The 24,104-nt window shown below is 47.2% G+C and overlaps 1 protein-coding gene across 1 annotated transcript in view; it reads right to left on the bottom strand.

Moving 5' to 3' along the window:
* Nucleotides 1-2,849: 2,849 nt before the first annotated feature.
* CHSY1 (chondroitin sulfate synthase 1) overlaps nucleotides 2,850-24,104 on the bottom strand; it is a 74,517-nt gene continuing 53,262 nt past the window's right edge. The window contains exon 3 of the mRNA XM_057431029.1: nucleotides 2,850-5,088. Within this exon, the coding sequence (XP_057287012.1) occupies nucleotides 3,496-5,088 (1,593 nt within the window). The 3' untranslated portion in view covers nucleotides 2,850-3,495. The remainder of the gene's footprint in view (nucleotides 5,089-24,104) is intronic.

Here is a 24,104-nt window from a genome sequence, read left to right as displayed (position 1 = left end):
TTTGGCCATTCCCCTGACAGCCCATGGGGTGACCAGGCCTCCAACCCACCCCATAGATACCCTAACCAGAAGGAAGGACCTTGACTGGCTTCATGCCACTCCTGCAGGCCAGCAGAACAAGGAGCCACCAACCCGCTGAGCAGGAGCCCCCATGGGTGAGAACCCCCCTGTCCGACCCAACCTGTCACCATGAGCCCTGGGAAGATGGGAATGGCAAAGCATTCCCGAGCTTTGTCCTCCAGAGCTTGCACCCATGGGCAGCAGGAAGGCTTGGAATCCATGGGTGGGAGGGGCTGGGCAGGAGCATTGCAGTGAGCATCCCATGAGCAGCACAGCACCTGAGCCCAGTTACCTACTGAGCGAGGAGTGCCCGGTGTTTTCAATGGCTTTAATGAAGAGCAGCACTGCCCCATGGAGCCAACCCCGGAGGAAGCCTCTCGGTCACCGAGTGCTTCAGTCTCAGGCAGGCACCACGTTGTCTCCTGGGTCCTTGTTCTTCCCAATGGATGTGAGGCAAAGCCTCCAGGCCAGCTCCTTGGCATGAAGCAAACTCCCCCTGAACCAACCAACAGCAGGGAAATGCTCCAGCCCCAGAAGGGCTTTGTCAGAGGCCGGGTTCGCACTTGCCAACCGATGACTTGCACCTGGTCAAGCTCTGACAGCTCAGGCAGCCAAATCTGCTTGGTTCAGCATAAACTGGGGTTTGCGAGCTCAGACTTTACCCTAGGCAGATATAACCAGAAACTTCACCTCCAAATGCATCACTCCTAAGCTGCAAGCCCATCAAATCTGTGCTCAGTTCTGATGCGGGGCTGCAAGAGAGCTCTGTGCAAAACTCACCTGTGGTGCTGCCTGGACAGGTTTGGTAACAGAACCAGAGCTGTGGCGACTGAGGACAAAGCCCCAGAGCCGGATGGGTGCTCTTCATTAAACAGCTCCTTCCATTTACATGCATTTGGCTTTTACCAGCTGTTAGGGGGTTAAAAAAGCCCTTACACCATCACAGGTGTTGATAAGTACACTGTTAAGTACAGGGTTTGTTTCCCTGTCTTTCAGTGCAGTTCCTCAGGGTTCGTACTCTTCAAGCTCTTCTCTGCACACACAAATTGTTGCTTTTCTCCTCCTTTTCCCTGCGTGAAGAAACGCTTCTGTAACCCCCAATATCCCTGCTTTGGGACTTAATTCTCACACAGAAAAGCCTCACACCGATCCCGCAGAACGGATCAAAGTGGCAGAGCCATTAAAAGTGCTCGACACCGTGATGATTTGTGCTGTGTTTTGGACACAAACCACTATGGGGTTACTCAGCCCTGTCACTGGATGCAGTTTAAAGGTGCAGTGAAGGACGTTCTCAGACAGCAAAAGCACTTCTCTCCCTAGGGAGAGCTCCAACCCCTCGCTGCAGACGAGCGGCCGCCCCGGGGAGCCGCAGCTCACAGCACAGGAGCCAACACCGGAGTCTGATGAACCAGAGCCAAGGAACGTGGTGGGAAGTTCCCTGCAGGCCAGAGCCCAGCACGGAGGTCAGAGCCCTTTGTCAGAGGGAGATGCTCTCACCTGGCCTTGCTTCCCCGGGCGCTCTGGCTCTGCGGTGGTGGTGCCTGCGCTGAACGGACACACAGGGACAGGAGGAGCTCTGGTTGCAAATAAAAAATCTTTATTGCATCTTAGAAGCAAATTTAAAAAAAAAAAAAAGAAATAAAAAGAAAAGGAAAAGAAAAAAAAAAGGAAAAAAAAAAGCTTTTTCCATGCACTGACTCCATCCAAGTACCTACATCCTTGGGACTGTCACCCAAAACGATGAACGTTATAAGACATCGACTCTACGCTAGTTGCAGTTCATAGTCCATACACGTGTAAACAATGGTTATTTCTTCTACTGGAATAGCAATTACTCCACAAGATCCCTTCAAACACGGCAACGACCTAAGCATCGGTTTCTCTCTTCCCTGGTCTCCACTTCCCAAAGAGCAGGAGCTGAGAACAATGACACAAGATGGTCCTGGAGGATCCATAGAAAAATAGACTCGTTTGCTGGTTTCTAGCTCTTGTTTCTGCTGAGCCAGGTATTGACAGGCAAGTCCCAACAGAGCATCTGCTGCGATGCCAGTGTCCACCCACTAAGTCTCAGGTAAAGGGTTCCCTTTCTGGCTTTAAGGCACTTTGTGTGTTTTCTCTTACCTTGCTAGGTATTCATTCACAAGGGATGGCACTTCCCTTGTGTTCGGCCTCCCCATCCCCAGTTCCTCTCAGAATCCCAAAGCAATTCCTAAGCTTACTGCAGTCATTCCAAAAAAACGTTGAAGAACAGATTTTTGGGGGGGGGAAAGAAAAAAAGATTCATGAAAAAATATTGTAGAAAGTAATCTTTGGAGATCATTTACTGCAAGTCTGATGTACACTACCTTATCAGTGAGAAGATGCAATACATTCCTAATATATATATATATATTTACACACACATATATATATATATAAAATATTAAAATGACTAACAGATATTCAAGGAGAGGTCAAGAACCTAAACCAATGGATATTAAATAAATTAACGGTCTATCCGATACAGGAAAAAACACAGTCCCAAAGCAAACCTAGTAAATCCAATGTCGTAATTGTTCCCAGTAACACCACGAACCCGACCGAACACCGCGATGCCATCGGGTGCAGCGCCCTCGGTGGAGGAGATCCTCCTCAGGGATCTCCTGTTGTTCGCTGCGTGCCGGCGCTTTGCTGCAAGAGATTCCCATTTCCCCTCCTTCATGATGCTCCGGCATTCCTTGACCACATCGATTCTAGACAGGACATTGAGGATAACACCCAGAACCCACCATGGATCCTTACATCAAATAGAAAAGACAAAGATCCCTACAGGGACCGATGGGACAGGAGGTTGTGCTCACTTTCTGCCCTGCCTTGGAGTTGTCTGGAAGTGTATTTTTAAACTGGAATAACCAGCCTTTAGGGAAAACCCGCTCCTGGGATTCACCCCCTCATCACCACCACACGGACTGGGATGGGTCAACCTCAATTCAAGAACTCAAGGCCATCCTTAACAAGAGCAGCAGAAGCTGTGCGCGGCAGCAGTCACAGCCACCCCTTTAGACACCGGCTTGTCACTTGCCAGGTCCCGACTTACGGAATCCCAACGACGAAGACAGCGACGGAACAAAGCAGGAAACAATCTTTTGTTCTTAAGGAAACTGGAATTCAAGTCAGATTTCCGCCGATCAGGAACTCTGCAATGCCTCTGGGTTTGTCTGAAGGCAAAGATTGATCAGAGTTTCGTTCCAAACCCAAACCACCACAACAAAGAAACCCGAGGGCTTTGTTCTTCTCCAAATGAGAGCTTTGTACGAAAACAACGATGATTTCTAAAATATATCCTGTGTGGTCTTTTAAAAGTGAATTATCAAAAAACTTTCTTCTTTTTTTTTTTTTTTCCCAAAAAATAAATTAGATAATTAAAAAAAAAGTCTTTTCCAGCATAGCTGGACATTAGGCTGTCCTCACGGAGCCATTCGTATTGCTGCTTCTCCCCAAATTTGGGTCATTTTTCTCAAACCAAATCTCAGCCAGCTGCTGTGTGGACCCATATGTTGAAGCTTTGGACCCCAAGCACATTTTGTATTGTTTAGGATCGAGATTAGGGTCACAGAAAACAGGGTGATGCACATGGACCACTCCAACCTCTTGGCTTCGGAAAGTTTTTAAGCCAGCTTGAATGACTTTGTTAAACAGGTCTACGTCTTCAAGGCCCCAACCTTGGATGGAGACATCAAAGCCACCTGCTCGAAGAAGATCACCTTTGTAAATACAGGTAATACCAAAGCCATAGTTCCTCCAGAAACCTGTTTTCTGGGTGAAGGCAAAATGATTGTCACTAGGAACTTTTCCACTATAAACAATCTTTGGATCATACTGGCTAAAAATGATGGGGAAGTATACTTGTTGCCCCAAAACTGTATTGGCTCGACACCGCTGGAGGAATTCTGTCGTAAACACTAAGTCAACATCACAGAAGAAAAGTAAAGACTCATTCTGGAACTGAGAGGATCCGACTTCCAGAGCCAGTGCCCTTGAGAACTCCCCCGACACCGGTAAAACCTGCATGTCAGCCTTGGGGTATTTGGAGCGATAATCTCTCATCAGCTCGATCTGCTTTGCTTTGTCAGGGTTGGAGTTGGAGTTGAAAAGCAGGACTACCAGCTTGACGTTCTGGTTTGGAATGAGGCATGTCTTTTCAAAATTCCCCATGAACCTCGTGAACATGTCAAAGCGCCCGGAGAGAGGAATCAGGATGTTGATCTTCTTGTCTTTGAGTTCCTTCCTCTCCACTTTCGATCTGCTGAGCTGGAAGGGAACAAACATCTTCAGCGAGTTGGAGAGGAAAGACAAGGATCCGGAATCCTGGTTGATTTTGCTGGCCAGCTCTTTGGCGTCCATCTCCTCGTGCTCCATGAACTGGATCTTGCTGAATGTCTGCTGCAAGTACGCGTGCCTCCTGACGGGGACGGTCATCTTCTTCCCCTTATGCTTTTTGTATAGAAGCAGCAAGTCCAGAACGTACTCCGCTCCGTACATGGGATTCACTCTGCGGTAGCCATACTGTATTTCCTTGAAGTCTATGATCCTGCCCCGGGTCTTGGCGTTGGCGTTGATCATTTCCATCACCTGCATGACGATGTCATCCAGCGCTTCACGCTGGGAAGAGTCTATTCCTCTCCGAGGGGGCTGCCCGTCGGCACCTGAATACAAATACTTTCCTGTCAGAAACTCCCACTCCAAGATCTCTTCCCGGTGGCGGGGCTGGAATCGCATGAAGGAGGGTGGCATCCCCAGCTGCAGGTCATCCTTGTGGATTTCTGTGTTGCTGTATTTGCTCATGAGGACAATCTCCCGGTGCAGCTGCACGGTGCGGTGGCGCAGCTCTGCGATCTTGCGGCTCAACATGTAGCTGTGCAGCCTGTACTGGTACGGGGGGTTCTTGTTGGGGTGCAGTGTTATGGCTCTGTGGATCTTGCTGTTCCGCAGGTCTCGGATATAACCTTTCTTGTTCTTCTCATAGTTTTCATAGAACAGCTGCTGCATCTAGAAGAGAGATGGGAGAAGTTAAAGTCTCAGCAGTGCTGGCCTTGGGAAAGTTAGCCCATGCTGGGAGAAAACTCCTCCTTGCTCGCAGGGCCAAAAGGCTTTCTGACTAAGCTGTTCTTGGGCTTAGGCACAGGTTGTAGCAATACCAGCTGCTATTCAAGGAAATTAAGAGGATTATGCATTGTAAACTGGTGAAAGAAACATCCACCACGGATTTGGGATTACTACAGCCCATTGCAGAGACAGCACCGTCGGCACAACTGAGCAGTAAGTCCACTGTAAGCACATCTTTTCACAACACCGAAGCATCACCAGGAAAAAAGCCCATGAAAGGTTCATTACAAAACTCTTCCTATTTGTCTGCTTCCCGTGGATTTAATAATAATAACGAGCAATACAGAAGAATCCATGTACACAGCAATCATGCATCTTACTTAATACCCAAATGCTGTTTAAGCATTAAAAACCGTTGCTAAGTGTTTTAGTCAAGATGCCAAATACATTCTCTCAAGTGCTGTAATGCAAAGCTATGGTCCCCCTGTCATTTAAATACGCCAATAGAAAGTAAAATGCATCTGAGGTTCCGAGCAGTAGTTCCAGGTAAGACAGGATGTGCATATACACTAGGATAAAAGCATCCTTAGAGTGGAAATTGCTATTTCAAAACAAGAAGATAGCGAGATTACAATTATATTCACCAGCCTAATGGAAAGCCACAACTTAAGCAGACAAACCAGCTTTACAGTCACCAGTAGCTCAGGCAGGAGCTGATATAATGAAAGGCTCATGCAAACCAGGGTGATAACATGGACTATAAACTGGAACAGGAAACCAAAACCAAGGCAAACCCCCCCCCCCCCCCAAACCCACAAGGCCAAAGTTTACACCAAACAATAGGCATTTAAAAAGATCACAGGCTGATTCCATGTCATGACAGTGCCTCAGGACCCGACATGACTGCTTCATTCAGTATAGGATCCACCTACATTATCAGCAGCAGAACTTGGTATCTGTAATAAGGCGATAAAACACATGCAAAAAAAGTCATAAAGATTAGCAAAGAGCTAAGATCCAAAGGACAAGCAGAAGAGAGAATGACTCAAATACGATGGCAATTAACCACAGCACTAAAAGGAAATCCCAGGCAGCACGAGTGATGCTTCTACCAGCTGGTCAGACCCAGCCCAAGTCCTGGTTTATTGGGCCTGCACTTGCATTTTTCCCATTACTGTGGGCAGACACTGAATCGAAGGGATAAACGCACACCTGGATTTCATTGCTGCTATCTTCCCAAACCAGCTGTGTGCACGCTGAAACCTGAAGTCCAGCGGACAGCACAGGAGCGGCGTGTGGATTTGAATCCCAACAAATGTAATTCCTTTTGGAGGAGGGAGGGAGGGATTTCAGCCAGGCTGGGAAAGGAAGGACAATTCTTGTCATGGGTCACCACCAATCCCCCACCCCTTCCCCTTCCTTGCTCGACTTCACCTTGTTGCCTACTCACCCCCAAGTGATCCCTGCTGCTTTCACACTGCCTGTGAGCAATTCAGGCCAACGGCTGCCTCTTATTAGATAGATCCCATACAGCAACGTGGCCAAAGGAGAACATCTTGGCGATGGCCTCCTGGCAAGCCACAGATGAGCTGCCTGTCAAGATGTATATCCCTTCAGAAGTCATGCAAGATTGAACAGCGTGCTGCAGGCAGAGGTTCAGTGGTCTAATCCTGTGTTTAGCAGTTATCCAAGCTCAGTGAGCCTCCTGCTTTCCTGAGAAGCACGTTTTTCCACTCATCCAAAGACTGTTCTTCATTTGTAGCCCTAATATTGTTTCCTCTACTAATAACACTTCATTTTTTGTCCACTTTGAACCTCGCTGCTTCTGTTACGGGCTCTAGACCTCAAATCACACCCACTTACAGTCAGTCCTGTAAGAACTATTTATTACAACAGAGAGCTCACACAGCAAGAAGATCAGACAAACACTGCAGGACCCACACGTGTATTTTCACTGACTCCACTAATCTATCCTCTCTAACACTATATACAAAGAGAACTAGAAGTATTAAATGCATATGGTAACGGATTTCACTGCCATTTGAACTACAACACAACTACAGGCACAGGCTTTCCCACAAGATAAAAACGCCACTCAATAAAAATCTTTAAATCATGTCATTAGGCAACTTTTATTTAAAGGAAAATTGACAATAAGGCTGAATTTCAAATCTTGCTTTGAATTTATAAGAAAACAACATCAAGCCCATGCAGCCTGCATGCATTTACTCCGAAACTGCTATCTAGGGCATTCTGAATTAGCTACAAGAGGAAACCATGAGAAGCAGAAAAGCTTTTAGGTTACACAACACAGTTTTAATAGAATACCGATGGGTAGGAAAATGTTATGAAACTTCCCCATGGAAGTAAAGATACGAATCCCTAACAAATGGCCCTAAGTCAGATTAACAAGCGTATTTTAAAGCTCTGGCTTGCCATGCAGGAGTAACCTCTGAGCTGGGCTGCTTAACTTGTGACCCTTTAATACTATTCCTTGTCTCTTCCAGAACATGAGCTAACTTTGACAACGGAGCTGGAAATAAAACAAATCTCAGCGAGACTTCTGCTTCGAGGCAAAGCAATTTACAACTGAAACATCGACTAACGGCCACCTTGCTCCAGCCAAAAAGGTGACAGCTGTAACAAACCCTGCTCTCCGGCCAACCCTGCTAATGAGAAGCACCAGAGCAGCCAGGCTTTTATATAATCCTGGTTTTCAGAGCAATGCCTTGCCAGGCTGGCACTTCCATTGTTTTTCCTATGAAGTCTCCCCCTCTCTTATCCCAGCGTCCCTCTTGTCTCCTCCCATTCAGCAAGCTGCAGCAGGCATGGGATGTGCCAGCACCCCGCAGTCCTGATCACCCACCTAGGAGCCAAGGGACACCGCACACATGGAAGGGTATCGGAAGGGGTTAATCAACTCCCTACAGAGAGTACAATGACTTACAAACTGTTTCTGCACAGTGGCATGAAGTGCTGTTGATGAAGTCCAAGTGGCCAGCAGGCAGCAGAGCAGTTTAACCCTTCCTTGTCCAAGGTGCCAGCAGACACTGACCCAAAGCCACAGAAGCGCTGTGATGCCCATGGGCTTTCCTTCATGATAAGGAGCTCCACATGGATTGTTTTTCCTCACCCACACCTACACAACTTGAAAGAAATGAGAAATTCCTTCCATATGGCTTGACAGCTCCACCAGCACTAATTTGTTTCTATCATTTAGGCAGTGACAGTCCTCAGCATTGGGTTCAATCGCTAACAAGGGCAATGCCCAACCATCGCCCATCACTGCTAATGTGGTTTCCACCTCATTTGGGTCCAGAACTCTATGCATGTATCAGCACACATGGGCTTTTGACTCCACACAATAATGGAAACCAAGGAAGAGAAAAAAATCTAATTGCCTCTTGTGTGGCTCATTAATAGATGTGTAGGAGAAGACAGCAGAGAAAGCAATACCTGTAATTTATTTGTTCCACCATTAAACACACACGTGGGGAGCGACACAAGGCCAGGACACGCACGTCTCTCACAGACACCACATGCAAGCTTCCCCATGCCTGTTACCAGGCTCTTGTGAGTTGAACTCTTGCAAACTCTTCTTTAAGTCAAACAGGTTTCTCTGTGATTCTCTTCGAAAAAAGAACCTTTCATGGATATTAATTTTGCAATGATTATATTCTAAGCATGCTTTATTCTAGCGCAGAGCACTGAGAGCACAGGGATACAAAGAAGAGCTACTCTTTATTGACCACTATTTACTCTAGACCTGTTGAAGCCTTAAAAACCCTAATGTTCCCCAAACCATTAGAGACTGAATGTTTAAACTGTGGTACAGCTGTTGTGGGCACTACTGGCTCGTGTCCAAAGGACCAACTGAAAGGAGAGAGTGTTACGTTCTCCGGTTTAAATGAAGAAGTCTTTTGCAGGCCAAAAAAAAGTGTACTGGAGAAAATGGACTTTAAAAATAAGACCAGTTTATGCAGAAACTGGCCCGCAGCCACGGATCAGCCCCCGAGGGCTTTCTCTCACAGCTCCAGATTGTACTACCACAGCCCTGAAAACGCAGCCCCACAGGTCTCATGAAAAGCAACCACGGACAAGACATGTTGTACGGCAGGCTTCGAAATGCCCAAGATGTGCTTTAAATACAAAGCCAAAGGAATTAAAAGCTTGAAAGATGGCTAATGTCACCTAGCACGTGAGCACCTCAGCTGGGAGGACAAGAGCCTGCAGGTCCCCCTCTGGAGCTGGTGCAGAGCTGTTCTTACCCTGCCTCACACCTCTGCTGCCAAAACTATGCAGGATGCTCATCCCCATCTCCTCCTTGCTCCTGCCACAGTTGCAGCTGCAGTGGTGCGAAGGGGCAGCTCCTGTCCGTGGCTTAAGTGAAAGGAAAAGATGTTTTGCACCCACATCCCAAGTGGGTATGAAATAACTGTCGCCGCACTAACACAGCTTTGTCACTTTGGAGTGATTAAACAAAACAGATCACTGGGTTTCCAGTTTTCAAATCACCCATATAGCTAAGTTGATAAAGGATTTTGCATGGAGACCCAATGGAAAGAAGCAAGTGGGTCTTTGTTTACTGCTGACTTGCTTTTTGTGGATGGGGACCCTGTAGTGACCTCCCTGGATACAGCCCTGGGTATTCAGGGTTCTTATTAATGATGCTCTTTCTGGTTTAAATCCCGATGCTGTATGTGTGATCCCCCAGCCAACCACTGACATTACTAAAGTCACTCCTGGGCAGAGTTATTATGGTGGAGACAAACACAGGGAAGTAATGGATAAACACTCATTTCCAGTGAACTTGGCCACTCGTTCACCCCTGTAACCTCCCCAGTTGCCACTACAGGAAAGGATGCAGGAAACACCACTCGGTGCTGGGAGATCAGACTTCCCTCTCAGCTGACCGGTGAAGCCCCGAGCTCTGGAGCACAGTTAAATGCTGTGATTCCTCAGATGAGTGACTTCTCACACAGATTTCATCCTGTACCACGGCTTCACATTTGCTTTGTTTCATAAATTAAAGAGGGTCAAGAGAATCAGCTGGACATCCCCAACAGGCAGTACTCGGTATTCCACAGCTAACTGCTGCAGAAGCAGAGGCAGATCTGGCTGGGATATACTGCAACCTCTGAGTGCAGTAACTCCAGGCATCCTCTGGAGCAAGGAGTTCGTTTTGTACAACACAACTGTCTCTTCTTATATGATATAACAGAAACAGAGCCTGTCTCACTCTAGCCTCACAGCGCCTTCTGCACCACTCTCCTCTCCAAAGTCCTCCAGAAGGGAAGCCAAGTATCTAAGGCAAATTTCAAGCACAGCAAACTCAAGGTCATTGAATTCCCAAGGAATCTGTGAATTAGGAGGTACTGCTGGAGTTCAGTCTTTTGTTAACCATACCAAGTAGCTGTCTAATTAAACAACTGTCCTTCCCAATCCTTTCTTGCTTAAGCAAGCAAAAGAGCTTAAAAATTACTTATTCATTTACGGTTTCTCAAACCAAGCAGCCTTTAAAGTACTCCCAGCTTGGCAAGAGAAAGAAGAAAACCTGCAAGGGTGAATGTGTCTTCAAAACTGGCATCGTGTACTTCACCTCTGACCTCGAGCTTGACGATCCCATTACCCAAAACCTACACAGAGGAGCAACTGAGGCAGAAGAGAACCTCTCGTGGCCCTGTATTAAACTGAGCTTCATCTTCCTGGTCTAAATCTAGGTGAAGACAGAGGAGCCTGGTCTCCTCTTAGTCATGAAGGCAGGATTACTTCATGTCTCCCCTATACTGGATAAGGGGGACGAGTTGTATCAGACCTGGTGTGTAAAGAAAAGAGTAGTGCAAACACAAAACACTCTCAAAAGAAGGTAGCTGCCCATTTAGTGAAACATCCTTCCCCTTGGGTGAATCTGATGAGCAAACTATACAGGTGCCATTGTGCACTCCATGAGACCTGGAACTCCTTCTCTAGAGAGACAGATTTATGTATTAAAAGCACAAACCAGACACAACCTGAAAGCATTTTGTACTTTAGGAGTAACCAGATAAAGCAGAATGTGCCATTTTAGGATATTTAGATTTACCCATGCAAACCATAGGAGAGCTGGATGCAGCTACAGGGTTTTCTTCCAGAAGTTCCTGATTTAACAGAAACAAAACCAAGTAAGACACCAGTAAACAGTAACAAATGTTCTATGCTACGGATGTTAAAGCAGCACAATATTATAGGTGCTAATGATTATCTTTGCTATTGCTTGGGAAAGTCTGCTCAAAGTCTGTGTCTAGCATAACTTCCAAATTAGGAGTCCTGGTGTGCTGCACATGGCTCTCCCTTCCTTAAATTAAGGCTTTGACCCACGGGGCAAGTGATTCAGCTCTCCCACTCCAGCAGAGAGGGTCAGGCTCTGTCCCAGATCCAAACAAAACCCAGGATACAGCAACTCGCCACTGATCTGTTCATTTAAAGGCTGGGCTCAGGGATGATGCCAAATTTCTGGCCCACCGAATATACTGAATATACCGCGTCTTGGGGTTTCTTTTCCTTGCTGTCAGCTCCACACTTGGGGATTCTGTGGTACAGAGTACAAGAAAAACCTGGGTTTCATTACGAATTTCAACAGGCCACGAAAGAAAGAGCTGCAGCCCTGGAAGCCTGTATCTGCTCTTTCTCATGCTAAGTGTTAAGAACTCAGAGGAACAGCACATGACCCTTGGAGGGCAGTTTCATGGAGATGATGAGCAGAAAGAGAAGACCTCTTCTGGACTGCAGCATGATTTTCCACCATGTGTTTTCAAGAAGCACTAATGTAATCACTTAGAAATACTTCTGTCCATGGAACTCACAGATTCCTATTTGGGAGCTACTTTCCACACACAGTGGTTTTGTAGGAAATGCAAGCCATGACGGATGATGAACCCTTTGGGTCCCAAAACACTTGGAAAGGCTACCACAAGCTGCTGCCTACAGGGAGGGTGGAGAAGAACCCCTCTGCTTGGAGAAGCACCAGCTGCAGCCCAGGCATCCACACATCATCCCAACATCAGAAATAAAGCCAGAGCAGTGTAGCCTCTGTGCCAGACTGGATGGGGACAGCAGCGACCTTGAAGCACACACCAGACCAGGTCTCCAATACCAGATTCTGCAAGAACCCTGGGGGAAGGACTGGTCCCAGTGGAGCCGGCTGCAGGATCCAGCCCTTCAGCCTTGCCCACATCACCAGCACAGCTTTCTTTTGCTGCAAGATGCTTCTGGAACCCCCTCCCCATAGCAGGTACACAGTGCCCTACACGGAGACACTGTCAGTAACAGGTCCGGCCCGAAGGTCAGTACCGGAGCGGTCACATCAGTGCAAAGCCCTAAATCTCTCCAAGCCTTCACAGGAGATTACTGTGAATTTAATTAGGCAAAGATTTGGCCTCACGAGAGCTGCTGCTGCTGCTGCTGCAGCTCTTCCCTGTCCGTAAAGAGGTGGGGGTGTGTTTCTAAAACACAGTCATTTCAAGGCTTTTGGCACTTCCAGCTCAAGCAGCACCATTTCAGACGAGGAGGGACACAGCTCCCTTTTGATGGCAAGAGGCCATGCTTGCTGTTCCTGATCCCTCACGCTTGTGGCAGGAATACATCTTTTGGAAAGGGGCGAGCAGGGAGCTGGGTACGCTGAATAAAATCCCCAAGACAAGGCCAGCTGCTGAACAGCCTGTGTCAAAGCTGCAGCCCTTTGAACCTGCAGTGCCAGGAACAGCCTTGAAGTGACAGAGCTTCATTCACAACTGCATTTAGAAATCAGCCTGCTTTATGCTTTCCTAACAACTGATAGTAACACCGCTTCTGTGCCAGCAGCATCAGCATCAGCTAATGAAAACCGACGGAAAACTGGGAGTGTATTGGGTTTCTGATTTCTCTGCTAGTGAGCCCTCCTCCCGACTGCCACAACAACGCTGCTGTGCATTGTCCAGGACACACTCCTGAAACCCCTTCCAAATCAGTGGTGACCTGTCCCTAGGAGGTGGCAGCCACACACCACCTCATGCTGGCAGGGATGTCTGAAACGCAGTTTATTTAAACCTCGGAGAGTGAGCTCATTCCATCCACTTGGCCTCACTGAATCCATGTGGACACACTGGATCAAAGCTTGGATCTCCTCAAGTCCGACTTGTGTCACCTGGTTTGCAAACAGCACAACTGACAAGGTGATGGCTGAATCACTGTTGTGTAACCTGATGGCAGTCATCTCTCCTCCAAGCTTGGATTTTAACGAGTGCTCCAGACTGATGCTCACAAACAGCTTTTTCCAGGGTCATGCTGAAGACACCCAGTACTTAAGGTGATTTAATACCCACAGCCCTTTAGCAAAACAGCCTGCAAGCAGCTCTGAGCTGGCAGGTGATGGGGAGCTCCACAGGAATCCAGCTGACTTACATCAAGTGAAAGATCCCCCTGTTTGACAGCCAGCCCTGTTAGCAACTCAGCACAGTTTGAAGAGCACTGGCCATCGCACATGTCCCTGCCACCCCTCCAGTTCAGCGAGCTCAGGAAGAGCCACTATGACTGAGCACAGGGCACCAGGGCCTGTGATTAACTGTGTAACAGCCCCCAAATGCAGAAAGCCTCCCAGCAAGGACCACAACATCCCTCTGCTTGCTGCAGCAAGGCTGCTGCCTTTGTTGGCCTCGCAGTGGGAGGGGAGCCAGCAGTGAGGCAGTGCTGGGTTTCCTGCCCGGGACCACTGTCAGCAGGACGCCCCTCCAAGCCATCCAGCAACGAAGCAGGAACTCAGTCTCCTCTGTCTGCTTCTCCTAAATTAAGCTGGTTTAAAAGAACATCTTCTATTCCTGCTGGTGAAAATAAGACCAAGTGATGCAGTTCCTTACAAACTCCCGCAGAACCGGTACCCAATCCAGATGTAACGCTTGTGAGGGTTTCACTGCGAGCTCAGATCCGTTCTTCATCTTCAATCTGTTTTTCAGCCAGAGCCACCATTTCTGGAGCTGGTTTCAAGACTGTCTGCAAGGGCCTGGACTCAATCACCAGCTTGTTTCACACGGGGAGCAGCTTCCAGGGTTCACTGAAGCTGCACAGCATTGTTCTGAAGTGTGCGTTTTAAACGCGTGCACATCACTTTTGTTGCCAACAGAATTGTTTCATAATTGCTCAGAGGAGGGCAGGGGGATAAAAGCCACAAACCCTTGTTTTATGTGGAGAAGGCACATGTTTCAGGCAGCCCACGAAGATCTGACAGCTGAGCCCTGGCCCTGCAATAACGCAGTTTTACGAGAGCATCGTGCGGTAATGCCACAGACACAGTTTCCACAGTGAGATGCTGTGATTGCGAAAGTGTTCTTCTGGTGCCCATAACATTAACTTGAAGCCTGCCCATGATTCTGTGTGAGTTTCAAACCAGAATCTGTCTGTTGTCTCATCACTAGAAAACATACGCACACCATCCTCATGAAGTTTAACCATGCCAAGTGCAAGGTCCTACACCTGGGTCGGAGCAATCCCAGGCACAGCTACAGGTTGGGCAGAGAAGAGATTCAGAGCAGCCCTGTGGAGAAGGACTTGGGGGTGCTGGTCGATGAGAAAATGAACATGGGCCGGCTTCAGTGTGCGCTCACAGCCCAGAAAGCAACCGTATCCTGGGCTGCATCAAAAGGAGCGTGATCAGCAGGGCGAAGGAGGTGATCCTGCCCCTGTACTCTGCTCTCGTGAGACCTCACCTGGAGTATTGTGTGCAGTTCTGGTGTCCTCAACATAAAAAGGACATGGAACTGTTGGAACAAGCCCAGAGGAGGCCACGAGGATGATCAGGGGACTGGAGCACCTCCTGTATGAAGACAGGCTGAGGAAGTTGGGGCTGTTCAGCCTGGAGAAGAGAAGGCTGCGTGGAGACCTCAGAGCAGCCTTCCAGTATCTGAAGGGGCCTATAGGGATGCTGGGGAGGGACTCTTCATTAGGGACTGTAGTGACAGGACAATGGGTAATGGGTTAAAACTTAAACAGGGGAAGTTTAGATTGGATATAAGGAGGAAATTCTTTCCTCTTAGGGTGGTGAGGCACTGAAATGGGCTGCCCAGGGAGGCTGTGAACGCTCCATCCCTGGCAGTGTTCAAGGCCAGGTTGGACAAAGCCTTGGGTGACATGGTTTAGTGGAAGGTGTCCCTGCCCATGGCAGGGGGGTTGGAACTGGATGATTTAAGGTCATTTCCAACCCTAACTATTCTCTGATTCTATTCTATGACATTCAGCATAGACATAGCACTGCCAAAACCATCCAGTGACAAGGTCTCTATCTCAAAGAGTTCTGCCACCTAAAATCTGTGCAACCCTACACACACAATAGTAATACACAGTGACACACAGTAAAATACAGAGTGGTTTCTATTTGGTTATAAAATACACAGTAGTTTGGTTATATAGATACAGGTCTTTGATCAATTGGGAATCAGCAGATGAAGTTTGCCCATTCAGAGGGCTGAAGATTTGTCAAGACTTTGACTTTCACGCCCTGTACCTCAAAAGCCCCATAAACTCCGCATTAATAGCTCTTAACTACAAAAGGTCACCTATTTTTATTACTTGCTCCACTGAAGCACAAGGGATAATCTATTTAAAACAGGGCACGTTTCAGGAGAAAGTAGCCATTTACTAATGCAAACTGGAGCCTCATTTGGATAGGGGTCACAGGGTGGGTGCAGATTCAACATCCCAGAAAGAAAAGCGGTGAAAGAAGAGCAGTGAAAGAAGGGAAAGCACAGCTACATGGGCACAGGTTTGGGAGCAGCCCTTTCCTCTGCAGTTTCCTGCATGCTGTGAACTAGAAGAAAGGCAACATCTTGCTACAGAGCCACAGCTTTTTATTGTCCTCCTGTCAGTGGAACAACTTTCTCATTCTGAAAACGAGCTGTCAGGCAGACTGGCATTTCCCTCCTTGCCGTGTCCAAGTTAGCCCATTCGTTCAAATATGGTTAAAGATTTCACATAGTGCTGCTGGCTAACTGTATATGGTCTGAGGTTTTCTGGAAGATTGCTGTCTGGCACAGTTTGGAGAAGTAACGAGCAGTGTTACTCTGCAGGGCTCTGTAACCAAGTGCCTCTTGCATTACACACGGTCTGACAAACCAAGGGGCTCACCTCTGAGCGGGTGTGTTTAAGCTTCGCTGATGTACGCCATCCATCACCTAGCTTTGAGAAAAAGAAGAGTCAACTGCTGCTTTTGCAATGCCCTAAGTTAAAGCAAGAGATGGGGATACCAATAAATGGAGCTATGCTAAATGACAGTGTGTTAGCCACCATTAGAAATGGATAAATGAAACACTGCCTCAGATAGTCCCACGCTTGGTGAAGGATCTGCTACTCACACAACACACGAACATCCTTTTGAACATTAGCCATGTACACATGGAGACTTTTCTGGTCCCTTTACAGGGTTTTATTTCTCTGCTTCTGATGTGGAGGATGCTTTGTTTTGCTGTTTCTGACCAAGCAGCTGCTGTTTTGGGTGAAGGGACCCAGCTCCAAAACTTCAGTGTGTTACCTGCAGTCATCATTGCCTGGTTGCCTCCATCCCTCCAGCCTGCAAGTCTCTGCTGGTGTTTGCTTTCCCTCTCCCTTGATCACTGCAGCCCTTCTAGATTTGGAAATGAGGCAGCTTAGAAGAAATTTAACAGTGGCTTTCCTTTACCCCCATCAACGCTTTTCACTCATCTGGGAGACAGGGTCATTGGGAGGAGCAGGGAAACATGGAGGAGATCTGGGTGGATTTGCCCACTGGGTCAAAGTCCTGTTGAGTCAGAAAACCGTGCGTGTGCTGGATGCTGCTGAGCACAATGGAGAAAGGCAAACAGAGACGAAAAACCATCACTGAGAAAGCAGAAGCGGCTTTAGCCAAGAGATGGAGAAGTCTGGTGGAGTCAGCAGCTTCATTCACCAGACAGCAATGCCTTGTCTCCTTATGACCCATTTTTAGTTGTTGATCGAGGACATTTCGGGGATTTGACTCATGAATAGCAAATGATTTATGCTGGGTTTGCCAAAAAAGCCTTCTCCTTGCTGCCGGAAGGAGAGGCTGCTTTGAAGCAGCTCCTGAACCAAGACAATTTACAGCCTGACAGCTTAATGCTGCATTGAAACGGGCACTCGTTTCCTCGGGGTGTCATAAATCGCCGCGGTTCAGACACAGGCGGCCACCGGCCCAGGAGAGCAGGGTGCATGGATGGGGACTGTGTTCTTCTGCTGTCCCACCAAGGCACGTCCATGAGGGAGCCAGAGCCCTTCAATGGGGCTTTCAGAGGGACACACAGGACTACTTTCTGCTGCATTTTCCTTAGCACTCTTCTGAGATACACTTGTATCATCTGAACTCTGGGTTGTTCCCAAGTTCAGTGCGGTTTTGAGCTGGAGCTAATAAGGGCTCTGACGTGAACCCAAGGAGCAAATAGGTGCACTCCCAACTCCCAGCCAACAGCAAGCTTTCAAACCAGTACTGAGAGCAAGTGTTTGGGAAGAGGCTCAGCTGGCGGCATAAGGACGTGTCCTCCATTGCTGACTCAGCCCTGGGGACAGCCCTGGTGTCACAAAGCACAGCAGGCACTGACACACTATTTGCACCTTAAAATAGTAGTACTGTTCAACACAGCTCATGTGGCAGGGCCTGGAGGGACCCACAGCTCAGGGTGGGAGGAAGGCTTCACTCCACGCAGGGTCATCTTCAGTACCCTGCAGCAACGACTTGATTTGGGATGCCAAACCCAACGTTATCAGCACCATTCTTTAAAGCCTACAGGAGGAGCTATGCCCATACCCCAGGATTCTCACCCCTCATCTCATGGCTGTTTTGCCCCTCACTGTTGGGGTGTTTTGCAATCAAAGAGCCAGCAGGACAGGGTAGAGGGTGCTGGACCATGCTCTTCATCAAGCCATGCTCCTGCTGCCTTCGCCTCGCCTTGATGTGAATGCCAAAGCCAAATACAATCCACCCCCGAGAAGCAGATGTTAGAAACCTGTGTGCCTGTCTCCAGCTGTGCTCCAAACGCCTGAGGGCATGGGTTCCTTCCTTTTATTTTTAAGGCAATGATATTATGTTCAAAGGCTTTTTTGCTGTTTGGAGAAGGCAAATCTACACCTGGTCCAGAAGCGCTTCAGTGCACACCCGCGAGTAACAACCCTCTGTCTCTAAGGGAAGTTTGACCTCTTGACTTGAAAAATAGTTGTCTTCTACCTTGACAGAAATCCAACAGCTCAAATAGTGCCACGGGAACAGAGGTGACAAATCAAACCCTGTCTCTTCAGCGTGCCATCTTTTCATTCAGCAAACTGACACTTATTTCTATAGGTCTCTAAGCCAGGAGGATACAGAGGTGATCTCCTGAGCATTTTGTTCTCCACAGAAACACTGCACTGTTCTGATTCTTTTCCACAGATTAAAAAAGAGAGGAGCAATGGCTGGACAAAGACAGAGGGAGAGTAGAAGGGAGAAGGCACAAGGGCAAACCAGAAGAGGCAAGCTTATAGCATCCTTGTGTCATCTTATACTTCTTTTTAAGCAAGATGATCCTTTTGAGTACTCAGTGTCCTAAAAAGACCCCAAAACATAACAGCAGTCTGTGTTGCACAAAGATGAAAAGCATTATGCTAACTTTAAACCGTAGCTCGGGGGCCTGGTGCATGACAGACTGTTTAGCATTAGCATTATCCAACAAAGCACTAAGAAATGCATTGCAGGATATTGAAGAAATCTATATCCGGATATTAAAACTAGTATGCAGCAAACTACTAGGAGTGACTATCAATATGGTCAGACCACAAGCTTAACGAAGCCTAGGAAATAAAGCACCATGAATAAATTGAAGCAGATTAAAAGGAATCACATACAAACTCCACTAAATCCATGAACTCAGAAAAGATACTTCTTTGCCTTACTTTGGATGGGCGACGCGACAAGACGTGTGATTTATACAACATGTTGTATTGCTCATTGCTTGAGGTTGATTTTCACCGAAAGAACTGCCTGTTCTTGAGGACTGGGCTTTCACACCCAGAGGATTTGTAAGAAGGAGGTTTTCTGGCTGGAACTGATGTGGCCCAAACCTGAAGACCCAGCACAGTTGGTGCCTGCCTGCAGCTGCCTTCCCCTTACACAAAGCACTGTTCCCTGTAGCAGCAAGGATGTGTCCAGGGGTTGGGACCCACTAGCAGGATAACAGCACAATCTCAGCAGATGTAGAGTGTTTTGCAATGAGTCCACAAGTAGGTCAAGGCAAGTCTTCCTGGCCCTGAAATCCCAGCTCCGTGGGGCTCCTTTAGGTTGGCTTTTTCTATGGCAGCCATCCTGGCTACTTGGAACGGGAAAGAAACCACCCAACTCATGAATGTCAGCTCCTCCAGCTTCTCAAAGGGCTAAAATACATTGGGAAAGTAAAACAACCCCACAACATCAAAAAGCACACATCAAACAATAACCCTATCCAAAACAGCCTTCTCATCTTCACCTTTCAGACAACTCCCATTCAGTAATGAGACTGGAAACTACCTTGAAAGGACATTTGCCCAAGCTGGTCTGCCCTGGTTTTGCTTTATGTTCCATAGCAGAGCAACTAGGCAGGCATCAGATGGTTCACAGGCATGTGAAAGTGTACAGTAACAACAGCTGATTACTTGCTCAAGGTGGCACTTGGAGCTTTATGAGCTGCAGGGGATTATAGAGCAGTTCTGCACAGGTACCATGTTAGATAGGAAGTTGTGTGATAAATGCCAGCTTGGAAAAGAGATATACTGAAGACTTGAAAAGAGCAGAAGATGGTAAGGAGCAGTGGTTTATGAGACCAGCTTGGGATTACTGCTGCATCCTGAGTGATGCAAAATGCCAAGAAAGTGAATTCACCAGGATGCAGGTAAGAGACACACCAATTCCTGGCACTGCTGGATGATGTCAAATCCAGATGTCAAAACCACTCCACTGGTGCGCTAGCCAGCTCGATGTTAGGTTTCTTTCTTTACTTACAACTTACAGAAGCCATTACCCTGACATAATGGTTTGGGTTTAAAAGGCATGGATCTTTTGGTCATAACCAAGAAGAAAAAAAATAGCAATTATAATCTGTAAGCCTCAGTGGCAAACAGAAGAATGTGATCTTGCCCACTAAATAATTATGCTTACATCATGCTAAAATAAAGGTCTAGGTTGTGCTTTATGTCATTAAAAATACCAGGAAGAGATCAAACTGCCCCTATATGTGAAGTTATAAAACCAAGCCCTATATAACCCAGACCAAAGTATGTAATCAGGAAGTAACAAATGGAGTTTAATACTCAAAGGAAACCACAGCTCTGGAAGACATTTAAAGGAATATTTCTATTTTCCTAGGTACTATATCAGGTTCTTGGCCAGACATTTTTGATTGCACTGTACTAAAAATACAGCCCTAGTTTCAGAAGACAAAAATTTTAGTAGCATGACGAAATGTGAAAGGTAATTGCAATGCACCACTGAGCTATTTTATTATAGTATCTAGCATCTTTAAAGAGTAGATTAGCTCACAGTGCAAACATTCTGGTTTCCCTGATGTTGAAGTCCTGGCATGGACATAAGCAGCAGAAACTGTGCCTGAAGATGAGGGAGTGCTGCTAAAGAGCTTCTGGAGCAGCCTTCCTCGGCAGAACAGGCAACGCTTCCCATCCAAGAACCACGTGGAAGAGAGACAGCCCCTCTGTCAGTGCAGAACGGGAAGATGGCTGGAGAGGTGTGTGATCACTTGCCAAGCCCCCCTTAGCAAAACTCAAACAGCAGCATCATGTGGGTCTCACTGCAGCATAGAACTGGTATGAAAAGCTGTCAGAGGGGCTGCAGGAGCCCACAGCCCCACAGAGTGCACTAGATGGTGGTCAAGAACCGCCCCCCCCCCAGTCTTCCTTCATTTAATCCTAACTTCTTATCTTCCCAGAAAAAACAGGGCACAGTATTCGGATGATAATGTCTTAAGAACTAAAGTGGCCCAAAAGTAGGGGTATTCAACGGCACAATTAGAAGCAGCAACTGTAGGTATAACAGAATGGAGTCCCTACACCTGCAACAAGTAACACACTCCAGTGGGTGAGATTTGCACTTCACAAATCCCTGTTTACTCTAGAAATCCATATTTACAATGGCTGTGGTTACATTTTCCTTCTGCTCTCCTCCTCTTATAACAAGAAGCAGCCGGAGCCCTCCTGCAGCAGCTCTGTTATGCACAGCTACTCTCCCTTCCCCTTCAACTCTCTGGCTGGTCAGTCCAAGGAACGGATGTAGCTATCCAACAAAAAGAAGGGATACAGGCGTTAGTCTCTGTTTGTTGAGGGAAAAGAATAATCGTTAAGCAAACTTCCATTTCCTTCATGCAGCCAGGCCTAAAAATTGAGTGCTCCCCTCCTTAAGCATAGGGTAAACCCCCAGGGAACCTGCATGCAGGTGGATCCAGCCTGGAATGGGATGCAGGAAATGCGCCGACATCTCTCAGGAATGGAAAATGGAGGAGAAACATGAAGGTCTTTAGCTAAAAGTACACAGTAGCTGTATCTTGCTACCATCTGGTATATGACATTGCAGTTTATTGCTCTATAAAAGCCAGGTTGGATCGTGATGGCTATCTTCAAGCTGCAATTTAAATGTAAGGATTCAAACGTGGTGCTACAAGACTGAATGAATTGTATTTTGAATGTTAGTTCTCCAAAACTGTAGAACCTGCCATAAAAACTACCCCCAGAAACTACATCCAGGATACGAGGTGCCAACGGTCAAGCGCATTCTCATTAGAGAGTGGCCAATGATTTATTTAATGTGCTATGCACGATGAATTAACCACTCATTTTGTATCACCCAGTAACATATGTGCACCTCATTTTGGCAGCTGTGCAAACTGCATTGACAACACTGTACTTCCTCTGCCTTCCATCCAGTCTCAATTCTCGCTCAAAGAGAAAAACCTGAAAATCAAGAATGCCAATAAAGCAGAGTTGTGTATCAGCCCACAGCAGGCAAAGGGAGGGCGAAAGCAGATCACCCCTCAAGACTTTGATCATCTTTCTTAAGGTTGCAGGTGGAATTACAGCCTGGCAATGAATGTCTTCGAAGACCTGGAAACCTCATCCTGTAAGAGGGACTCTTCTAAAGGATATGGGAACACAGACTTTCCAATCCCAGACTGGTGACTTAGACACTGTATGAAACAATCTTGGCAATGTGACCATCAGTTCCTTTACCCCCTTAAGGAGAGAAGGAGCCTCTCAGACTTTGGCCAGACACCCCCAGCAGATCCTCCTGCCCAAGGTGGCTAACGCTAGAGATGACAGCCTGCAAGAAACTCATGTCAGCCAGCTATTAATATTTACCCAGCCTGAAAAGCGTTCTGGCATGGTTTAGCAGGGTTGCAAGATTTATTCCATTTCAAATGCTCTTTGGACTATAAAGCAGAGCAGTGCTGCTGTGTGTCACGGTTTCATTGAATCAGCACTAGGAACATGCCACTTTTTCTACCTCAGAAGAGGCCCTGAGGGCAGAATTAGCCTCTGCTACCCAAGGGACCGAGACAGCAGATGACAAACTAGTCGATATAAAAACTCTAACAAGGAGAAACTGAAATAGGAGCTGTTGACACCTACGTCTCTTGGGCAAAGCAAACTCCAAAGGCATGTTTTGACAGAGCAAGATTACTTCAGCGCCTGGTACACAAAAGAATTGTCACCACATGGACTGCCCATTGTAGGGTGGTTTATGATGAAGCAGGAGTAAGGGATGGGATGTTCTTAAAAAGCACAGGAATGGGAATGAGAGGTTGCAAGCCAAACTGCTGGGATTCGCTTTGTTTTCTTTAACTGAATGGGCATTAGGATAAGAAGAAAAGGCATTTGCAAAGGCCAAGCCACAATTTGAACATGAGGTGTGGGTAGATGTAATCTGACAGTATGGAAATGGGGCTTCATTATTGATTCAAAGGTGTAATGAGAGCCGAGAGTTGAAAATAGGGGCACCACACTGTCCAAGTGGCTGAACTTTTGAACAGCTTCACCCAAACAGAGATAGTGGACAAGATAATACACTACTGCCCAGCTACTCAGCCTTCCTTTCTTAATAACATATACTTTAACTAAAGCTTTTGGGAGCTGTTGCACAGTCCCAGTGTACAGAGCATCCCAACTGCTTACATGTGACCATCTCGTTTGCACCAGAAGCCATGAATTGCTCATATATTTCCTCACGTTATGCAGTGGCCTTTACCTTGCTCAGGTTGTTCCTATCACTCACTGCCCTATATGAATTAATCTTTATTACTAGATCTGATAACTGCTTCAGCAGTTGTCTATCAAGAACAGAGATTTGCTGTTGTTAAATGTATTTGTGATAGCAAAAGGCACTGATGGAAGAGATAAGGATGGAGATAAGGAAGTGGAGCTGTTGGAGTGAGTCTAGAGGAGGCCATGAAGACGCTGTGAGAGCTGAGGCTGCTCTGCTCTGGGGCCAGGCTGAGAGAGCTGGGCTGGTTCAGCCTGGAGAAGAGAAAGCTCCTTAAGGGGAGACCTCAGAGCAGCTCCAGTGCCTAAAGGGGCTACAGGAAACCTGGAGAGGGGCTTGGGACAAGGGCCTGTAGGGACAGGCCAAGGGGAATGGCTTTAACCTGCCAGAGGGGAGACTGAGATGAGCTCTTAGGCAGAAGCTCTTCCCTGGGAGGGTGCTGAGGCGCTGGCACAGGGTGCCCAGAGAAGCTGTGGCTGCCCCATTCCTGGCAGTGTTCAAGGCCAGGTTGGACACAGGGGCTTGGAGCAAGCTGCTCTAGGGGAAGGTGGCCCTGTCCGTGGCAGGGGTTGGGACTGGATGAGCTTTAAGGTCCCTTCCAACCCAAACCAGTCTGGGATTCTGTGAGATCAGAGGGGCAGGGGTGCTTTGCTCTGAAAAGTTATTGAGCATCTCACACAGACCAAGTCTGATGTAA

This window comes from Pezoporus wallicus, unplaced genomic scaffold (genome assembly GCF_028554395.1).
Source record: "Pezoporus wallicus isolate ANWC-B61680 ecotype Strahan unplaced genomic scaffold, APGP_CSIRO_Pwel_v1 contig_8548, whole genome shotgun sequence".
Taxonomy (NCBI): domain Eukaryota; kingdom Metazoa; phylum Chordata; class Aves; order Psittaciformes; family Psittacidae; genus Pezoporus; species Pezoporus wallicus.
The sequence above is the reverse complement of the archived record's forward strand: the minus strand, read 5'-3'. Positions and strand labels throughout refer to the sequence as shown.